This window comes from Callithrix jacchus, chromosome 17 (assembly GCF_049354715.1).
Source record: "Callithrix jacchus isolate 240 chromosome 17, calJac240_pri, whole genome shotgun sequence".
Taxonomy (NCBI): Eukaryota; Metazoa; Chordata; class Mammalia; order Primates; family Cebidae; genus Callithrix; species Callithrix jacchus.
The window spans coordinates 70,434,468-70,454,395 of NC_133518.1; the positions used below are offsets into that span (position 1 = coordinate 70,434,468).

At 46.2% G+C, this 19,928-nt stretch overlaps 1 protein-coding gene across 5 annotated transcripts in view; it reads left to right on the forward strand.

Annotated features, from left to right (window-relative positions):
• The first annotated feature begins 18,003 nt into the window (after positions 1-18,003).
• The window catches only part of CMTM8 (CKLF like MARVEL transmembrane domain containing 8), a 149,107-nt gene continuing 147,182 nt past the window's right edge, over positions 18,004-19,928 (forward strand). For all 5 annotated transcript variants that reach the window (XR_008477327.2, XR_008477326.2, XR_004735840.3 and 2 more), the window contains exon 1: positions 18,004-18,376. Coding sequence is in view for 2 of the 5 variants with exons in the window: in XM_035278039.3 (XP_035133930.1) it covers positions 18,230-18,376 (147 nt within the window). In the remaining 3 variants the exon portion in view is untranslated. The remainder of the gene's footprint in view (positions 18,377-19,928) is intronic.

A 19,928-nucleotide genomic window follows, 5' to 3' on the forward strand; every position in this document is an offset into this window, starting at 1 on the left:
TGTAATCTCAAGCTACTCGGGAGGCTGAGGCAGGGGAATCACTTGAACCCAGGAAGTGGAGGTTGCAGTGAGCCGAGATTGCACCATTACACTCCAGCCTGGGCAACAAGAGTGAAACTCCATCTCAAAAAAAAAAAAAAGAAGTCAACTAAGATTGTCATCCCAAATAGATCACATGTAGGTGTCCCACTCAACTGTCCCAGCCTTCCAGTCATCTCCACCAAGGTGCCAGACATGGCTGACACCATCTTGGATTCTCCTGGCCAATCCATCCACCAGCTGTGCAACCTCAGCTGACACCACAAGGATCAGATGAATGACCCAGCCAAGTCCTGCTCCAATTCCTGACCCACAGGATCTGTGAGATATAATCAAATGGTGGTTGTCTTATGTCATTACCTTTTGGGGTAGTTTGTCATGCAGCAAGAGTAATGGAACAGACACCTTCATTTCCTGTAATCTTCACGATAATCATTATCATTTCCAGATTCGGAAACCAGGGGAGAAGAAGTGAAATAATTTGCCTAGCACTGGCCAGCTGACAGCTAGGGCTATAGCCTGGATCTTTCTGAGCGGCAATCTCTGCTGCTTTTACTGACACACGCTCCTTGTAGGTGAGAGAGAACCTGGATGAAAAGTCTGCGGAATGCTAAGGAGGAGCAACGTCTCTCTCAGGCTTTTGTCTGGGTCAGGCTGTCCCCAAGGTAATTAACTATGAAAACAAACACCTCTCCCACAGGTAGTAGAGCTGGGCTCCAGCAGCCGCCACCATGGCTTCAGCTTCAGCTTCAGAAAGGTCTTGGGAAAAAACTGTTTGTTGTCTCTCTGGGGTTCACAAAAGACAGGAAGCAGCTGGAAAAAAAGAGATGTTTGTCACCAGTTGTGAAATCTCTCTGGGACAGTGATTAAAGTCCCCTTTACTGCCTGCCCAGAGACTGATTTCCCATCTCAGGTAATTCCCTTCATCCTGGTGTTCAGACCAAAAACTTCAGAGTCATTATCAGTCCTTTCTTTCACAACCCCATCCAATCCACCAACAAATCCTGCTGACTCTATCTCGAAAATATAACCAGGAGGTAACCACTTCTGACCTCCTCCCCTGTGACCACCAATAACAAGCCACCATCAGTGCTTAGCTGGATTCCTGCGGTCACCTCCTCACTGGTCTCCCTGCTTCCTGGCCCCGTGCAGGCTGCCACTGCTGAGAGACCCTTCCTGGCCATCCCCGATAAACAGCACAGACCTCCGTTACCCTTTCCTCCTTACTGAGCTGTGTCTTTCTACATGGCACTTATCTTCATTGATGATTTATTTTGTCTCCCCCTTTGTATGGAAGGGATTTTGTTTTTTCTGTTTTTGTTTTTGTTTTTTTTTACTGCCTTATCCTCAGCACCTAGCACCGTGTTTAGTGTGTAATAGGCATACAATAGTTATCAAATGTCATTGAATGAAGTGAGTCACACACTTCCTCAAAAATCTGATGAAAGCAGAGAACTTTTGCTCAAATACGTGGATGGGCATTGTTTTACAGACAATTTCTGGAGGTCCCCATATTTCCAGTATCCATGCAGGTTAAGAGCCTCTGCTTTAGAGTGCTAGTTTCGAAAGGCAGAAGTCTGAGCTCTGAATTCTAGAGAGTTGCGTGTCAATCTCCAGTTAGACTCGAGTCAGGTCACTAGTTATTTAGATTATTCTTACATCCACTCAACCAACGTTTGTTCAGTGTCAGCTGTGTGACAAGCTCTGTGCTAAGCCCCTGTGCTAGGGGAACAGAGGTATCTGTTCTTAAGGCCCTTAGATCAGAAGAAACATCACCAGGTAAACACGTAACTCTAATAAGATCACTTTAAAACTAGAGTGCTGTGCATCATTCAATGAAGGCCTAAGGGATGCCATGACTAACTTTTCTTAGGTGGCCTAGGAAAAACCCACAGAGAAGGACAGGCTTGAATTGGGTCTTGAAGCATGAGTAGGAGTTTGTCTGGCAGACACCAGGGAGAAAGGGCAAGACAGGCAAAGGGCTGGCAAACACCATGGCATCCACAAGGGGAAATCCACACATTTAGTCTAAAAATTCAACTTCAACAAACCTGTCTTAGTTTAGACTACCCCTAGAAGCAGACCGGCGTCAAGGCTTTGAGCATTAAGTAGTTTATTTGGGGATCTGAAGGGAATATGGGAAAAGAATTGTGAAGTAAGAAGAAGAGAAGGCAGCCAATAGGAAGGGCATTGATCAGTTACTCACAGACACCGGGCACCAGGCGGTTAACCCCTGGGGAAGCTCTGGGAACTGATGTACAACACGTGACTCAGAATTATCTCACTCCAGGATAACGAGGCTGGGGCATGTGGACCTGACTCCTGAGTGCTGAGAGTTACTGTTGAGGGCTGGGCTGCGTCTCCATTTTTCTATCTTCCCCCAGCATGGCTTGGTCCTCAGACCAGCTTCCTTCATACTAATCCCTATGGTAAAGGGAGGTGGAGCTGGGGGTGAGATCAAACTCATTCTTCCATGATGGCCCCTGTAGTGGAGAGGTTGATAGATGTTGGGGAAGCAATCTCAATGGCTCTCAAATCCCTGTTTTCATACATGAACTCATCTTTCAACTTCAAGATGTGGTTTAGGAGACTCAGGAATGGTGGCATGTGTTCATAGTTTCAGGTGGCTGCTTGTTTGATTTGGTGGCTCCCTAGATTTGGGGAGATGACCAAGGTCCTGTTTTGTTCAGTCTTCTATATCTGACTCTCATATTTCACCAGTCACTGCTTGCTGAAAGGCCTCCTACTCCCACAGATTTCAGTTCTCTGGTTTCGAGTTTCAACATCTCCTTTAATCAATATTAGGAAACGTGATTCTCATTACCCAAGAACATAAAAAGAAAGGAGTGAGGGAGATTGAGAGGTGACATTGAAAAGCCCTAAACTGGGGTGATGATTGACATTCGAGGAGAGAGCACAGACCCTTGCCTGGGAGGCTAATTTTGAGAATAACAAAGCAAAGGGGTCCCCTCCCTCAGTGAAAGCTGCCTTGACATGAAAGGACAATTGTTCTGCAGTAGCTTTCGATTATTTCCCTCTGATGTTATCTGTACAAAGAAAACCTGAGCCTGCTTTGACCAGTTCTGCAGAGCTTTTTAGCTTAGCTGCTCACAGCAGGGGCAAAGCACAAATTGAGCAGCCCAGAAGGCTGAGACCTTAAGCAAAATGGAAAACTTCCCCAGATTGAGTCATTGAATCAATAACAAACAGCATTCTGTGCTGTGGACACCAAGGTGAGCATCAGGAAGCCTAATATTTATTCTTTCCTTTCCCTGCCTTCAAAAAGTGGCTGGAAGAGAGAAAAGTCCAGGCTGACATCTAGGGGTGTGGTTCTAGAGACAGAAGGGGTAGAGAAACATTCATAAAGGTTTTCCAATCAATTCTTACAAAGATTCAGATAGAATCTTTAGGGCTGTATTTCTGCCTGGAGCTATTTACTTTAAACCTAAATCAAATAGCACAATAGGATAACTGCTTTCTTGGAATTCCCTCTCCTAACAGACAGGAGATTTTCAGGACTGACTCTTTAATTTGGGGGCAGACAGAGAAGTGGAGTGGAGTGTGTGGGAAGGGAAGACCCTTGAGGCCATGGTTCTTAAATTTTGCTGCCTTTTACAATCACCTAGTAAGCTCTTAAAAAGCTCAATTCTGCTGGGGCGCAGTGTGAGCGCAGTGGCTCACACCTGTAATCCTAGCACTTTGGGAGGCTGAGTCCGGCGGATCACTTGAGGTCAGGGGTTTGAAACCAACCTGATCCACATGGTGAAACCCCGTCTCTACTAAAAATACAAAAAAAGTAGCTGGGTGTGGTGGTGGGTGCCTGTAATCCCAGCTACTTGGGAGGCTGAGGCAGGAGAATCACTTGAACCCGAAAGGCAGAGGTTGCAGTGAGCTGAGATCACACCATCACACTCAAACCTGGGCAACAGAGCAAGACTCTGTCTCAAAAATAAAAGAAAAAAGAAACCTCAATTCCCAGACTATAGTTCAGCTCAATTAAATCAGAATCCCTGGAGGTGGGATCTGGCCCCAAATGACTCCAATGTGCAACCAAGTTTGAGAATGAGGGTCTCAAGGTGGCACCTCTCAAATCTAATGTGCACACAAAGCGCCTGGGGATTTTGTCAAAATGCAGATTCTAGTTTGGCAGGTCAGGGGTGGGGCGTGAGGTTCTGCATTTCTAATAAGCTCCCAGGTGATGATGATGCCAGTGGTCTGTGGACCACTCTTCAATTTCTTTAACACCTGAAGGGAATTGAGCCACTAACGAGTCACAGAACAAAGCAAACCGCTTTTCAGAACACAGAGCTCACCTTTTTGAGAGGATTCCTCTGTACTGTGAAAATACATTGCAAACATCTTACCATGGCCTACAAATCATCACCTGGTCAACTTCTGACAAAGCACCAAAAACTCATAGTCTCTGGGGTAGAGCTTGAACTTTGGTAGATTTTTAAGATTCCCCAGAAGATGCTGATGTGCAGATAGATTTGAGAGCCCTGTCCTAAGTCCTTGTAACAATGTCCTAAGTCTTTGGCTCCTGAAGTTTCTATGGGAACAGCCCTTTCCCCAAATCTCCATAGCTATATTCTCACTGGGCATTGTTGTTTGGATGAAGGGCAGGCAGTGGGCTTAAGTTACAGCATTGTTCACCATTCCCTGGGAAATTAGGTGTGAGACCCAGCTTGATCTGGCTATTCCTGTGTATTAGTCCATTTTCACGCTGCTGATAAAGACATACCTGAGACTGGGCAATTTACAAAAGAAAGAGGTTTAATGGGGCTTACACTTCCACATGGCTGGGGAAGCCTCACAATCATGGTGGAAGGCAAGGAGGAGCGAATCACATCTTACATGGATGGCAGCAAGTCAAGAGAGAGCTTGTGCCAGGAAACTCCCATTTTTAAAACTAGTAGATCTCATGAGATTCATTCACTATCTCAAGAATAGCACAGGGAAGACCCACCTCCATAATTCAATCACCTCCTGCTGGATTCCTCCCATGACACGTGGGAATTGAGGGAGTCACAATTCAAGATGAGATTTGGGTGGGTTTGCAGCCAAACCACATCATCCTGTTAACCCAGGAAATGTGTAGTAGGGAGCAGCTGGCCACATTTACCCCTGAGTAGACTGGTAACAGGGAAAGCTGCTCTCCCACAGGAAACTAGAGAAGAAAAACAGTGGGACTTGGGACTTGGGGCTTGGGGCTGGGTGGTGGGGAGGTTTCCAGGTCTCCTACCTTAAGGTTATTCATGGCAGAGTATGCAAGAATCTTGGTAACTACCACCTTTGTCTCTGAAAGAGGGTCAGTTTCCAGGCTGAGGGACTTCATGCAACTGTCCCTGAAGCCTAGAAGACCTAATGTGACCCACAAACCTACAATACTCAAACCTTTTAGGAAAGATCCCTAAAAATCAGCTTAAACACAGATTGTCTGTCTCATAGCAACATCCCACGCCTTTAAAATTCATGAAAAATGAGCAGATATTTTGCAAGATTCAAGAATAAGGGCTTTTGGGGTCTCAAACTCATTCTGTTTGTAGAGGAATCATCAGTCTTTAATTTCTGCAGCTGCAACTTCTAAATCTAGGCTCTCTGTTGACTTTGGACGTGTAATTGCATGTCTTGCCTGTTTTGTCATCTATAAAATGGAACTAAGAGTACCAATCTGATCAGATTGCTTTGAAGAATTTAAAAAAGGGTTATGAATCATGATATAGCCGTGGAAATGTCTCTTATGAATGAGTCACCATCTCCAGGAGGCATTGCTATACAATAGTGAAAAAGAGGCCTTGGGCGAAGATTTATTAAAATCCTGGCCTATTCAACTATCTAATTATGTGATCTTAGATGAATTGCCACCCTGGGCCTCAGATTCCTCATTGCAGATACTGGCTAATGATGCCTATTTTGCAGAACTTTTCTAGGAGTTGAATGAGATAATATATGAAGACAGCAGGTATACAGTAGGTGCTCAAAGATATGTTTCCCTTCCCTCTGTGACCTAGATTAGTTAGCATATGCCTCTTGTTACAGTACAGCTGTGATAAAAGACTACCTTTCCTCTCCAAATAACAATGGCTAAAATCAGTTAAACATTTATTTCTTTCTCATGCAACAATCTGAACATTGGGAATCAAGAGTGATGGATAGTTCTGTGGCTCTGGGAACCCAGGCTATTAACTTTCTTTCCTTTTTTGGAGAGACAGGGTCTCATGCTGTCATTCAGGCTGGAGTGCAATGGCATGATCATAGCTCACAGCAGCCTTGAACTCCTAGGCTCAGGCAATCCTCCTGCATCAGCCTCCCAAGTAGCTAGGACTATGTGGTCAGGCCATCACACCTGGCTAATTTGTTTATTTATTTTTATGTAGAGATAGAGTCTCCCCATATTGCCCAGGCTGGCCTTGGCCTCAAGTGATCCTCCTGCCTCAGCTTCCCAAAGCTGAGGATTACAGGCCACTGCACCCCGCTCAACTCAGACTCTTTTTATCTTGCTGTTCTGCCAACTTCGGTATGGAGCATCCATCTTGCAGTTTAAGATGGTGATTTTTTGCTAGGAGGAAAGAGCGAAGGGGCAACGGACGACAATCGTCTCCTCTTTGAGGGCATGGCCTAGACATTCTGCTTCCATCCATTGGGCTAAATGTGTTAGTTGCAAATTCAGCAGCCCCATTTTTGAGATGAAACCCCAGCTCTACTACTCACTATCTGTGTGGCCTTGGCCAAGTCACTTAACGTATCTGTGCTCCTGTTTTTAAATATTTCATGAAGTGATTGTGAAAAGTACATCTAAAGCACTTAGGATAGTTACTCAACACATATAAGAGTGTACACTATTATTGTTTTTATTTGTGTGGCCACCTGGCCACACCTAACTGTGAGGGAGACTGGGAAATATCTTTAATCAAGTGGCTGTGTGTCCAGCTAACATTTTAGAATTCTATCTTTGAAGGAGGGGAGAGTGGACCCTAGCAGACAACCAGAGTTCACTGCCACATCTGCAGTGAAAAGACTGCAGAAGTAAAGTGATTGCAATCTCTAATTTGGGTCTTAAAAAGCCTACATAAGCCAGGCATGGTGGCTCATGCCAGTAATCCCTGTGCTTTGGGAGGCTGAGGCATGAGGAGCACTCAAATTGTTGGAGGCCAGTAATTTGAGACCAGCTTGGGTGACATAGTGAGACCATGTCTCTACAAAAATAAAAATAAAGTTTTAATTAGCTGGGCATGGTGGTGCATGGCTGTAGTCCTAGCTGCTGGGAGGCTAATGAAGAATCACTTAAACCCAAGAGGTTGAGGCTACCGTGAGCTCTGACTGCACCACTGCACTCTAGCTTGAGTGAAAAAGTGAAACTGTCTCAAACAAAAACAAAATAGCCAGGCGTGGTGGCTCATGCCTGTAATCCCAGCACTTTGGGAGGCCGAGTAGGGTGGATCACCTGAGGTCAGGAGTTTGAAACCAGCCTGATCCACATGGTGAAACTCTGTCCCTACTAAAAATACAAAAATTAGCCAGGCAAGGTGGCACAAGCTTGTAATCCTCGTACTTGGGAGGCTGAGGCAGGAGAATCACATGAACCTGGAAAGCAGAGGTTGCAGTGAGCCTAGATTGCACCATTGCCCTCCAGCCTGGGCAACAAGAGTGAAACTCCATCTCAAAAAAACAAAACACTAGCCTGGCCAATGTGGTGAAACCCCATCTCTACTAAAAATACAAAAAAATTAGCCAGGTATGGTGGCATGCACCTGTAATACCAGTTACTTAGGAGGCTGAGGCGGGAGAATCATTTGAACCTTGGAGGTGGAGGTTGCAGTGAGCTGAGATCACACCACTGCACTCCAGCCCGGGTGACAGAGTAAAGACTCTGACTCAACAAACAAGCAAACAAAGCCAACATAAAACTCCTCCTTGTGTGATAAAGTGAATGTGCACCATTCATAAAGGTGGAGAGAAGGAAAATAATAACAGGCTGGACGTGCTGGCTCACACCTGCAATCCCAGCACTTTGGGAGCTGAGGTGGGTGGATCACGAGGTCAGGAGCTTAAGACCAGCCTGCCCAAGATGGTGAAACCCTGCCTCTACTAAAACACAAAAATTAGCCAGGTGTGGTGGCACATGCCTATAATCCCAGCTACTCAAGAGGCTGAGGCAGAGAATTGCTTAAACCTGGGAGGCAGAGGTTGCAGTGAGCCCAGATTGCACCACTGCACTCCAGCCTGGGCGAAGCAGTGAGACTCTGTCTCAAGAAAAAAAATAAAGAAAGAAAAGAAAAATAATAATAGTATGTGAGTCTCAGTGCCCAGCTGGATTTCAGCTGTCCACAATGACATGTTTGGAGGCCTCATCATATTCTGAATTTATGGAAAGTACCACGTTTTTGAACCCCATTCTCTCTCCAGATCTTGTTGAATACTTGCCATCTGCCAGGCACTAGGCTAGGTGTCCATGCTGAATTCTCTTCTCTCTGGTGCTGCCATCATTCTCTGATGTCTGCGAAGACCCTCACAGGCAAGGCCCCAGGACTCCCCACTGTGAAAACGCAGCTCCCACGAAGGCATCCCCTGCTCCTTCTCCACCACCCTCTGAATGTGTCAGGAGATCTAACTAGCTTTTCTGGTTACAGATTCACCAGGTCAAGGGAGGAGAGAACAGTTTGTCATGTAGTCACACACCTCATGCTGACCTTACTTCAGCTTGTTCAATGGAGGCCTTGCTACCCAGGCCCACAGCCTCTTCCCCGACTCCCAAAGCAAGCACAGGCTGGGCCTGAAGGGCCAGTTACTTACCTTCCAGCAAAGTGGATTTGAACATGGAAACTAAAAACCAAAGGAGTGATTCTTGGCATTATAAAAGACAGGCAATAGAATTTCTGGAACAATCCTGTAAGACATTTACCTTTCATTTGCCAGTAACTCTTCAAGAATGCATACTTAAATATATCTTTTGTACAAAGTTGATGTTTTATTGATATTTCTTGGTGGTGACTCTTTAGATAGAGACCCTAGCCACCTTAAATTTCTCAGCTCCATCACAGCTCCTCAAATAGCTTATTGTCCATAAGCAAACCCTTAAATGTTTGCTGGCTCCTCTGGCTCAGAAGAACCCTCCAATTAATGCTTTCTAAAGCAAAAGGAGCTGGTAAGCAAATCCCTCTCCCCAAATCACTTGCCTAATGTATTCCTTTCAGAGAGTCTTTTGGTGAGGCATGTTATGGGTGTAATTATTCTGATTTTCTTTCTCTTTTTTGAGACGGGTTCTCCCTCTGTCACCAGGGAGTACAGCGGCGAAACTGTGGCTCACTGCAGCCTCAACCTCCCAGGCTCAAGCAATTCTCCTGCCTCAGCCTCCCAAGTAGCTGGAACTACAGGTATTCACCACCACGCCCAGGTAATTTTTGTGGGCTTTTTGTTTTTGTTCGTTTGCTTTTGTAGAGATGGGGTTTCGCCATGTTGCCCAAGCTGGTCTCAAACTCCTGGGCTCAAGTGGTCAGCCCACCTCAGCCTCCCAAGTAGCTGGAACTACAGGTATTCACCACCACGCCCAGGTAATTTTTGTGGGCTTTTTGTTTTTGTTCGTTTGCTTTTGTAGAGATGGGGTTTCGCCATGTTGCCCAAGCTGGTCTCAAACTCCTGGGCTCAAGTGGTCAGCCCACCTCAGCCTCCCAAAGTGCTGGGAGTACAGGCATGAGCTGCCACACCTGGCCCACTGTCCAGTTTTTTGATGTGTTTCTGATTTCATTTTGCAACTATCCTGGCACTTCTTTGGGGGTTGTCAGCTTTGGATGGATAGGTCCTCGCCTCTCCTTGGGCAGAGAAAGGCATTGGCATTAGGACCTTCATATTCACCTGTTTCAAGACCTTTTAAGGGAGCCTAGAATGTTTGTCAGTAAAATACAAATAAAGCCTGTAGGATTGGCCCATGGACTTTTGACAAGGTATTTTTAGCAGCTACTGCCTTGCGATTTCCCATCATTCCAAGGAACTCCTAGGGCAGCTTCTCCAAACTCAGCTGATCTTTTCTTTAAAATCGATGTCCCTCTCACTCGGGCCTGGTCCTCAAACACAGTCATTCATGGGTTTCCATCTGCTTGTCACTTGTGCTGTTTGCCTCTTTGTATGGGCCCCTTTAAGACATGTTTCAGGTAAATTTGGCCTTTCTTCAATAAAGCTCAGTGATTTTCTGCTCTGCAACCTGATGTGGGGTTAACTAAGCCACACTGCAGGAGGACCAAGTTAACTGTTAGTATCCACCCACCCCTACCCCATCCTCCAGTCCTCTTTTTTTGTGTGTGGAAAAATGTATGTGTAGACATTTAAATATATATATAAATTTCAATTTTCTACTGATTTTTCAAATGCTGAAAAAAGTAAAAAGTCTGGAGACCAGGAAAAGACTCAAGTATTTCACTCTTCTTATACACACACACACACACACACACACACACACACACACACCCTGTGCCCCTTCCCTGTCTGGAATAGGAAGTGAGTATGGTTTGACCTCGAGCTTCATAAATGCTCACTGATGGAATTTCTCCACATCTTCCCCTTTGCCAAGCATGGTTTAGTGAACATTTTGATTTTGTTTTGTTTTGTTTGAGATGAAGTCTCACTCTATCCCCAGGCTGGAGTGCAGCATTGCAATCTTGGCTCACTGCAACCTCCGCCTCCTAAGTTCAAGTGTTTCCCCTGCCTCCACCTCCAGAGTAGCCAGGACTACAGGTGCATGCCACTATGCCTGGCTAATCTTTTGTATTTTAGTAGAGATGGGGTTTCAGCATGTTGGCCAGGATGGTCTTGATCTCCTGACCTCGTGATCTGCCCACCTTGGCCTCCCAAAGTAGTGAATGTTCATTGAAGGAATGGACAGGGAGCAGGGACAGCCCATTGTCTCCTATGCTGGTAGGGGAGAGGGTTAAAATTCCCTCTAGCTACATTTCTCAGCAAACACACTGGTCACATGTGTCTTGTTGGGAGAGGTTATGTCCCTCCTTCTAGAATTTCCTCCCCCTGTCCCCTTGTTCTTTGCTTAGCTAACTTTGAAAATAGTTTAAATGGCTGCTCCTTGAGGAAACTGCCTGAGCCCCAGGCTGAACTCACCACCCTCCCTTTACATGGGAGTGGCCCTGGGCCCGCCCACCTTTGGCCTGGCAAGGGTCCCACCCATCACTGATGTACTGGTCTCTCTCACTCTCTTGATGACCTATTCATTAAGGGAAGGGATAGTGCCTTATTGAAGTGAATGTTTTAATAGTGAGTGACATATTAGATAAATAAATGTTGAGCCCATGGATGCAGCTTTATCTATCTTTCTCATTAAGGTCAAGAGTCCTAAGAATTTTTTTTTTTAAGAGATAGGGTCTTGCTCTGTTTCCCAGGCTAAAGTGCAATGTCACATACACAGCGGGGCCTACAGGTGTGAACCACCAGATCCAGCTAATTTTTGTATTTTCTGTAGAGAAGGGTTTCTCCATGTTGCCTAGGCTGGTCTTGAACTCCTGGGTTCAAGCAATCCACCCACCTCAGCCTCCCAAAGTGCTGGCATTACAGGCATGAGCCACTGCCCCCACACAGAACTTAAAAAAAAAAAATCAGTAACTTAATAAAATTATTCAGTGTTAAGATAGTGCTTGGCACAAAGTAGGTTAACAGTAAATTAGTTATTATTACATTTTCTAAGAATGCCTACTTCTAAATAAGTTAATTCTTAACATCCCCCCAGTCTCCCAGTCTGACACTTCCCTGGCTCAGACAGCCATCTTCTGCCATTAGCGGCATCCCATTTGTTTCACGTTTTATTCACCACTCTTCTAAATACTTCCTTCAGCTACTCTGCTCTTAGAGTCGCCCTCTTGACCCAAATTTTGTGTCCTCTGAGGCCTCCGGAGGGCCTTGCAGGGAGGTTGGAGGTCTGAGGAGCTAGAGAGAGAGGAGAAAGCCTTCTTGCTTTGCCTGAATCAGAAGGCATCAACCAATGATTCTCAGATATGATTGTTTGGCCCACAAAGGTGGTGGCACACTGTGTTTTAAAATAAAGGACACTAGCTCCCAACATTTATTAATAAAAATTGGGATTTCTGTCAACTTGAGGCCCAGATTCTTATAAGGCAATAATCAGGTGGGGCAGAAACTGAGAGAGCCTGTTTAGAGCACTCAAGCTCCTGTTCACCACAGACACCCTCACCCCACCCTGACTTTCTATTCTGCTCCAACTGAGTTGAAATGTTGGGGCTGATTTCATGACATTCACAATTTCTCCAAATGTTATTTTCCTCATAGGGAGAGGAAAGTGAAATATTTCTTTTTTTGTTCTCTTTTTTTCTTTTTCTTCTTCTTCTTCTTTTTTTTTTTTTTTTTTTTTTTTTTTTAATAGAGACGGGGTTTCACTATGTTGGCCAGGCTGGTCTGGAACTCCTGACCTCAAGTGATCCACCCACCTCGGCCTCCCAAAGTGCTGGGATTACAGGCGTGAGCCACCTCACCCGGCCGGAAAGTGAAATATTTCTTGACCCTGTGTCTCAAACTAAAGAGAAAAATGAGAGTGAGATCCAGGAGGTCACATGTTTTCAGAAAACTAAAGTGAATATACTCTTTGCATAAGTGAAGAATATGATACAAAGTTAATATGTAAGCCCAAGGGTGTCTGGTTCAGAAGAATACGATTCAAGAGGCTATTCTTGAAACAACTGAGACAAATTCACTTATTTTCTTACTTTATATGCCTAAGCCTGTGGTCATTTGGGCTTATAACCTCTGGTCAAATGGATAATAGCCTCCTGGAACTGAAACCCACCCCAGATTCAGAAATTCATTAGTGAATGGATTTCGGTTCCCTCCCTGCCTATTTCCAAATGGAAGATGGAAAACTGGTGGCTTTGGGGGCTGGAGTGGGAAGAACACTCACTTCTCAGCCAAGCATCTGATTTCTTTTCCAAGACAAGTATTAATAGCAAGATGAAGGGAGGCAGGAAGTTCTAAGATGGATAAACCACAGAATCCAATGTGCCTGGAGAGTGTGAACAAGTGTTTGGATTAGAGAGCTCTATTTTTAATCAACCATAAGGAATTATTTTTATTTTCTTAACTTTTCTTTTTGAAATAATTTCAGTCTTTAAAAAGTTGCAAAAATAGTAAAAAGATTTTATATAAACTTTTACCCAGATACCCGAAATGTTAACACTTTCTTAACTAGAGTACAAGCATCAAAATCGCAAAATTAACACTGATACATTGTTATCATTGTATACAATGCATATAACAGATACAATGTTATTATATCAATATAACACTGCTACAATGTTTATCTGATCTACACAATTTATTCTGATTTCACCAATTGTCCTACCCTTGCTCTTTTTCCAGCCAAGGCTCTAATCCAGGATTTCACATTGTGTTTTACTGTCAGGCTCCTTAGTCGCTTTCAGTACAGAACAGTTCCTCAGTGTTTGTCTTTTGTGAACTTGATACTTAATAAACTATCCCTGAATTTCAGTTTGTCTGCTCCCTCCTCATGATTAAATTCAGGTTATGCATTTGGTAACCATATCACAGAAATGATGTATCCTTTTCACGGCATCATATTGGGAGATAATGTCTAGTGATATCCAAGGGTTTCTCCACTGTACAGTTATGAATTTCAGAGAGAGAATAGTGTCTTTTGAAGACAGACTTTGAGATAGATGATGTAAATATCTTTTTGTTATTTTGTTACTTCTATTTTTAGAGATAATGTAAATGGTTTTTTAATCACACGTTCATCCACTAATTTTAACATCCATTGATGATTCTTGCATGAACCAACCATAATTTTAAACTAGAATAACAGTGAAGAGAAACACGAAGAAACTTATGAAAATCGCCTTAAAAATGGGAATATCCTTTGGCCCTCTCTTTCTCAGATAGCAGGTGGAAGTCATATGCTGTCTATTTCTTTAAATTATTAATGAGTCCTGGGCTTTCCCTGAATGGCCTGGGTCCTACAGACCCTTAAGAGTGCTGTGTCTCATAACTTTGGCTGGCTGGGCAATATGGCCTTGTGGCAGCCATATTTTAGACTCTGCATAAATCCTCAACCTTACACTCCATGCTAACAGATCTTAGATTTCTCTGTCTATTTACACAGTTACCTGCCTGTCCTGGCACATGTGGTATCACTTGGGCTGAACCTGTTTTCATTTTCTTCTCACTTCTTACAAATCAAATACTTCCCACAAGTCTCAGCTGGAAGCTCTCTTCTGCATTAAGTCATTATGGCGGCACCGGGCTTTGCTTTTCTTTTGACATTTTTCTGCATTTAAGAATCAAGTTTGGAACCAGCATGGTGGCTCACACCTGTAATCCCAGCACTTTGGGAGGCTGAGGTGGGAGAAACACTTGAGTTTAGGAATTTGAGACCAGATTGGGCAACAAAGTGAGACCTCATCTGTCCAAAAAAAATAAAAAACGAATTAGCTGGATGTGGTGGTGATCGCCTGCAGGCCCAGCTACTCAGGTGGCTGAGTGGGGAGGATCGCTTAAGCCTAGGAGGTCAAGGCTGCAGGGAGCTGTGATTGTGCCACTGCACTCCAACCTGGGTGACAGAACAAGACCCTGTCTCAAAAAAATAAATAAATAAAAGGTTTGGGCCTCAGCATTCATTCAATACCTCCTATGGCGGGTGGCAGACAAGGAAGGGTAATTCATATCTCTTGAGAGGTAGTAAAAAGTGAATAAAATCAATGAATTCTAAAACAGAAAGAACAATGCTCATGGAAATCCAAAGAAATCACAGTAAAGGTGGCATTTAAAATGGCCCAGGAAGACTGCAGATTCTGAGCTCTGTGTGAAGGTATGAGGCCTTGTAGGCTAAAAGAAAAGCTGGCTATGGGCATAAAGTGGTCACACAAGAGATATATGCAAAATGTATCTGGGGGCTAAAATAGTATGCATTCTAGAGTGGTTGAGAAAAGGGATCAGAAGAGAGAGGCTGAAATATCTTATATAGGCCCTTGTGCTGTGCACAGTGGTACCTGAGTCTGGGATGGAAGGTAGACTGGATAAGGGTGTTACTGGAAGAATGGGCACCAGTCAGTTTCAGGTGGAAGACAATCACCCAAACGTAGGCAGCAGTTGGAAAGGTGCAGCTAGTTTGCAAACAACCAGGGTATAATTTTTTCTCTGAAATTCTGAAATCCCAAAGGCCGAAAACCAAAATTTTTTTCCTGATCTTGCAGAAAACGTATTTGGTAGAAAAACCTAACCTAAACTGATGCAAAGCTATTTATTGTCTTTGTGTTTATCTCACCTAGTAGATTAAAAGATAGCCACCGTTCTTTATTGCTCCTCCCATCCACAGGTGGTATCTGTTTCCCTTGTGTGTGAATCTGGCTGGCCTTGTCATTCATTAGCTTAGACCAATAAAATGTGGTGGAAATGAGTCTGTGTAGCCTTCAGGGTGGGGCCTTAAAAGATCTGCTTCTGCATTTGCCCTTCTCAGAAAATCTCTTGCAGTAGCCAGGTGCTAGGTAGAAGTCCAACCACTATGAGCTTCTCATTCTGTTAGAAAGCCCAAGTTGCACAGAGAAGGAGGCAAGCTGAAAGAGCACTGAAATGCACAAATAGGAATGAAGACTTTTTAGATCTTCTAGCCCTGCCAAGTCACCAACGGAAAGCAGCTGAGTAAATGACTCCAATTACACCATGCAAAGCAGAAGAACCTGCCAGCCAAGCCCTTCCTAAATTCCTGACACAACAAATTCCTGAGCAAATAAAAGTTTTTAAGTTATTAATGTTTTAAGTTATTCAAATGTGAACCTTTGATACATTGTGATAGATAATCCAAGCATATACTTGTATCATTCATGTAATTTTTCTTGCAGAAAATTAGGGTATTAGTGTCACTGCACACCTCATTGAAGGTATTATGTAATATGTGGTATATGTACATTTTACCTTTCTAAATTAAAAAAAAAAAAATCTGAATTTAGAAATCCATTTGACCACAAGAATTTTAAGGCAGGGTGTAGTGGTTCACACCTGTAATCCAAGCACTTTGGAGGCCAAGGTGGGCGGATCACCTGAGGTCGGGAGTTCAAGACTAGCCTGACCAACATGGTGAAACCCCGTCTTAAAATAAATAAAAAGAAAAAATAAAAAAGATTTTAAGAGAGGATTGTACTTTGTATTATGGAAATAGAGTTGTCTAGACTCGCTTTGTCTTTTGTATTCACTAAATGTCATGCATGAAGCTTGAGTCCCCTCCAGCCATTTCATGTATGTATCTCTTGTTTCCCCAAACTCATTAGCAGTTTGTCTAAAGCGGCAGCTAACTTCAGCAGGCATCAGGGTCTTTTGGAGGGCTTGTTCAATCACAGCTTCCTGGCTCCACCCTCAGAGTTCCTGATTCAGTGAGTCTGGGGCTGGAGCTTGAGAACTTGCATTTTTCTGACAGGTTCCCAGGGAACTTGCCTTCTGTTGGTCCCAGGACCACTTTGAGAACTACTGCTCCAGGGGAAAGTGCTATATTTTAAATTTTTAAAATTTACCCACCAGCCCAGGGTGCTTACCAAATGCATATGGATGGATGGAATTTCCCCCAATCTTCTTGGCCATGCTTTACCCGGAGGTCTTCCTGGTTAGGCTCTATACTTAAAAGACACTAATTACTTGTTTTATTTTATTAGATTGTAGTTTTTGCTTTCTTCTCACACACTTGATAAGACACTGTGAAGAAAATGTCCCTTCTGATCTCTTTTTTAACCTGTTTTGGAACAGATCAGCAGGAATGCATTCACTGTGAATCCAAAGTGACCCTTGATTTATAGCCAAAGATTATTTCCTTTTCTTTTGGTGGCTTTCAGATAAAATGTTTCTTGCCACCCTTTCACAAAATAGAGGGAGGGACCAAGCGGAAGATAATCTTTTTACTAAGAGGTCCATCTGTCAAAGCCTGCATTTTACGACGGCATTACAGAGGCCCAAAAAGTAGAGCTACTCGCCCTGGATCAAACAGCGGATAAACGCAGGCACCCGCGCTCGAGCGCAGTCCTTCCCTGACCCTGTTACAAGCTGCCTCTCTAAATGAGGACCCCCGTTTCCTTCCCATGCCAGGGCAGCACAGCTCGTTTGTCCTAAAGTTAACCTTACACAAACCACAGTTCTCAATCCCTCTTGAAACATTTGTTTTCCCAAGGGTGACGGGACGGTCACGCGGATTCATCTTAACCGGGGACCCTAAACGTCTCTCCTCCTCCAACCCCGGCGCCGTCACCCAGGCTCCACTGGACAGAGCCGCGCAGAGCTCCTGGGAGCGTCGCGCCCTCAAAGCCAAGCGATTAAGTTGGTTCCACAAATTGTTCCCGACAGGAGGGGCAGGAAATAACACCGCGCTCCGGTGGCGGCCGCAGCAGGAAGGAGAGAAGCGCGGGCCGTCTCCCGGCAGTGCTGGCGGCCTCTTGTCGATCTCGGGTCTAAGGTCCGGCCAGGTCATCACTCCTGCTGTTTCCCCAACATTTGAGGCCCACGCCACGCCCTGCATCGGTCCCCGCTCAGTCCTTCCCTCCGCGCCGAGTTCAGGCGCGGCGGGGCCCCTGGATGCCGGGGTTTCCTTAAGGGGCTCCAATGCCGGCGGCCCCTGACCCGCCCAGGTGGAAGGAGACAGGTCAGTGGTGGCTGCGGACCTGGGCCAGGCGGGGCCTGACGGAGGCAAAGGCCGGGAGCGGGAGCCGAAGGCGGCCAGAGGACCCCTGCGCCCTCTCCTCCGCGCCGCCCGCCGGGCTGCCAGCCCAGCCACCCTGGGCGCGACGCGGCGCCTTCTCAGTCTCTGGGAGTCGGGAAACAGGTGAAGAGGCTGGGCGTCGACTGGGCGTCCGCGGCGCCTCCGCGGGGCGGTCCCTCTCCTGCCCGCCTCCCGCCCGCCCCTCTCCACGCCCCCTCCCCTCCTCCGGGCTTCCATCAGCTGCCCCGCAGCGTCCCCTCGCTCCTCTCCTCTTCCTCCAGGGCCCTAGCGCAGCCCGGGAGTCCGCGCACGGAGGCGCTAGGGGCGTCCCGCACTCGAGGGACACGCGCCGCGCCTGGACGGCCCCCGGCGGGCGCCCCCAGTGCACCCCTGCCCCGCGCCGGCCGCGCTCCCCTCCCCCGCGTTGGTATCCCGGGGGCCCAGGGCCGCGCGTCCCGGGGGACGCGCCAGTCCGGCCGTGGCGCGACGATGGAGGATCCGCAGCGCCCCCGCTCGCACACCGTCACCACCACCGCCAGCTCCTTCGCAGAAAACTTCTCCACCAGCAGCAGCAGCTTCGCCTACGACCGGGAGTTTCTCCGCACCCTGCCGGGCCTTCTCATCGTGGCCGAGATCGTGAGTGCCGGCGGGCTGGGGGTGGCGGGGGTTCAGCCGGACCCGGCGTGTGCTTCCTCGGTGTTTCTCGGGATGGAGCCTGCTCAGATCCTCCCGCGTGCTTCAGGGAACCGTTTTTGTTCAGCCTCGACTTCTTTCCGAAGTGCAAAATTCAGACTCCTCTCTCCAAACGAGGTCCAAGAAACTCGGGCTCTCCTGGGAAGGAAGGGTGGTGATCCTCAGGATGTCTTGCTGCGGGAGAAATTCAGCTTGTTGCGCCCTCTCGGTGGCGGCGGCAGATTAGGGGAGCAGGACGCTTGGCTTAGTGGCTATTGAGTTTGTGTTGAGCGTCAGGGACACCTGGTGCCTCTCTCACCTGATCTCCACGTGAATGGCCTCCTCCCTCAAAAAAAAGCTCTCCTAAGATCAGGGGAAGAGGAACGGGCTTCTTTCTTTTTCTGATTATCTCCTTGGTAGTCACGTTGAGGTGAGTCAGGAAAATTTTGCTGAATAAAATCTGAGTGCCGCCACCTATTTCAGGACCAAAGAGGTCTTCTGCCTGGTGCTGTGCACATCCTGGTTTAGGCTCAACATTCCTGGGTTGGAGGTGGGCATGGGCGTTCTTCTCTCCATTGGAGGACATGGAGGCTGGAAACTCCAGCGATCTCCCGGGAAATCCCAGCCAGTCCTTCAAGGCTGAGAAAGGACTGGCGCCCTGTCAGCAGCTAGAGGTGGTCACTGTTTGAGTCTTCTTCGTGTACCAGGGTCTTGTCAAGTCCTTGAGATGTCCTTGTACCATTGTGTAATCCACACAACCCCGTCCCCTGTGAAGGCCTAGAGAGGGGAAGTAAATTACACCAGTGGATGGTGTAAAACCCAGGCCTGCCTTTCTGCAGGACACTGCTCCTAACCGGGAACAGCTGAGACAGCTTCCAGCCGCCTCAGCAGTGCCCTTCCGCCGTGTCTCAGACTTTGGTTAAATATATGGGAACCGAAATCCAGCCTTGTGGGAGTTAGAGAATGGGCACGCCATCATGGCGCAGAGGTGACTGAAGACCTGGGCAGTTCCTTTGAGAAACCTGAAGTAAATTCTGTGTACCTCAAATAGCTTGCTCGCTCCCCCAGCCTCAGACCCCACCCGGACCGGCTATATCAAGCCCCAGATGGCCATAGTGGGATGAGGTGTTGGCTCAGCTCCTCTCCCACCTGGTTCTCTCAGGGGGTATTGAGGCCCTCAGGAGACTCAAAAGGCTCAGGTGTTGAAATCACTTTGCAGGGCCTGGCGTTTAGGAGTTCAACAAATATTTGCTGTGCGAATGAAGGAGTTGGCAGGCCCCTCCGCTTCAGCAGAGCAAACAAAAGCTAAAATGACGGAGACGGGGCTTCTACCTTGGGGTGGGTTTGGACCAGGCATGAAGTAAAACGCCTTTTTTTTTTTCTGATTTATGATCAATATGCTGTGTTCCGCACTTTTTCAGGAAATACAAAAGTGAAAGAAGAAATGTAAATGGCCCACAATCCCATTACTACAAATAATCACTGTTGACAAGTTAGCATGTAGCCTTTTAGAAAA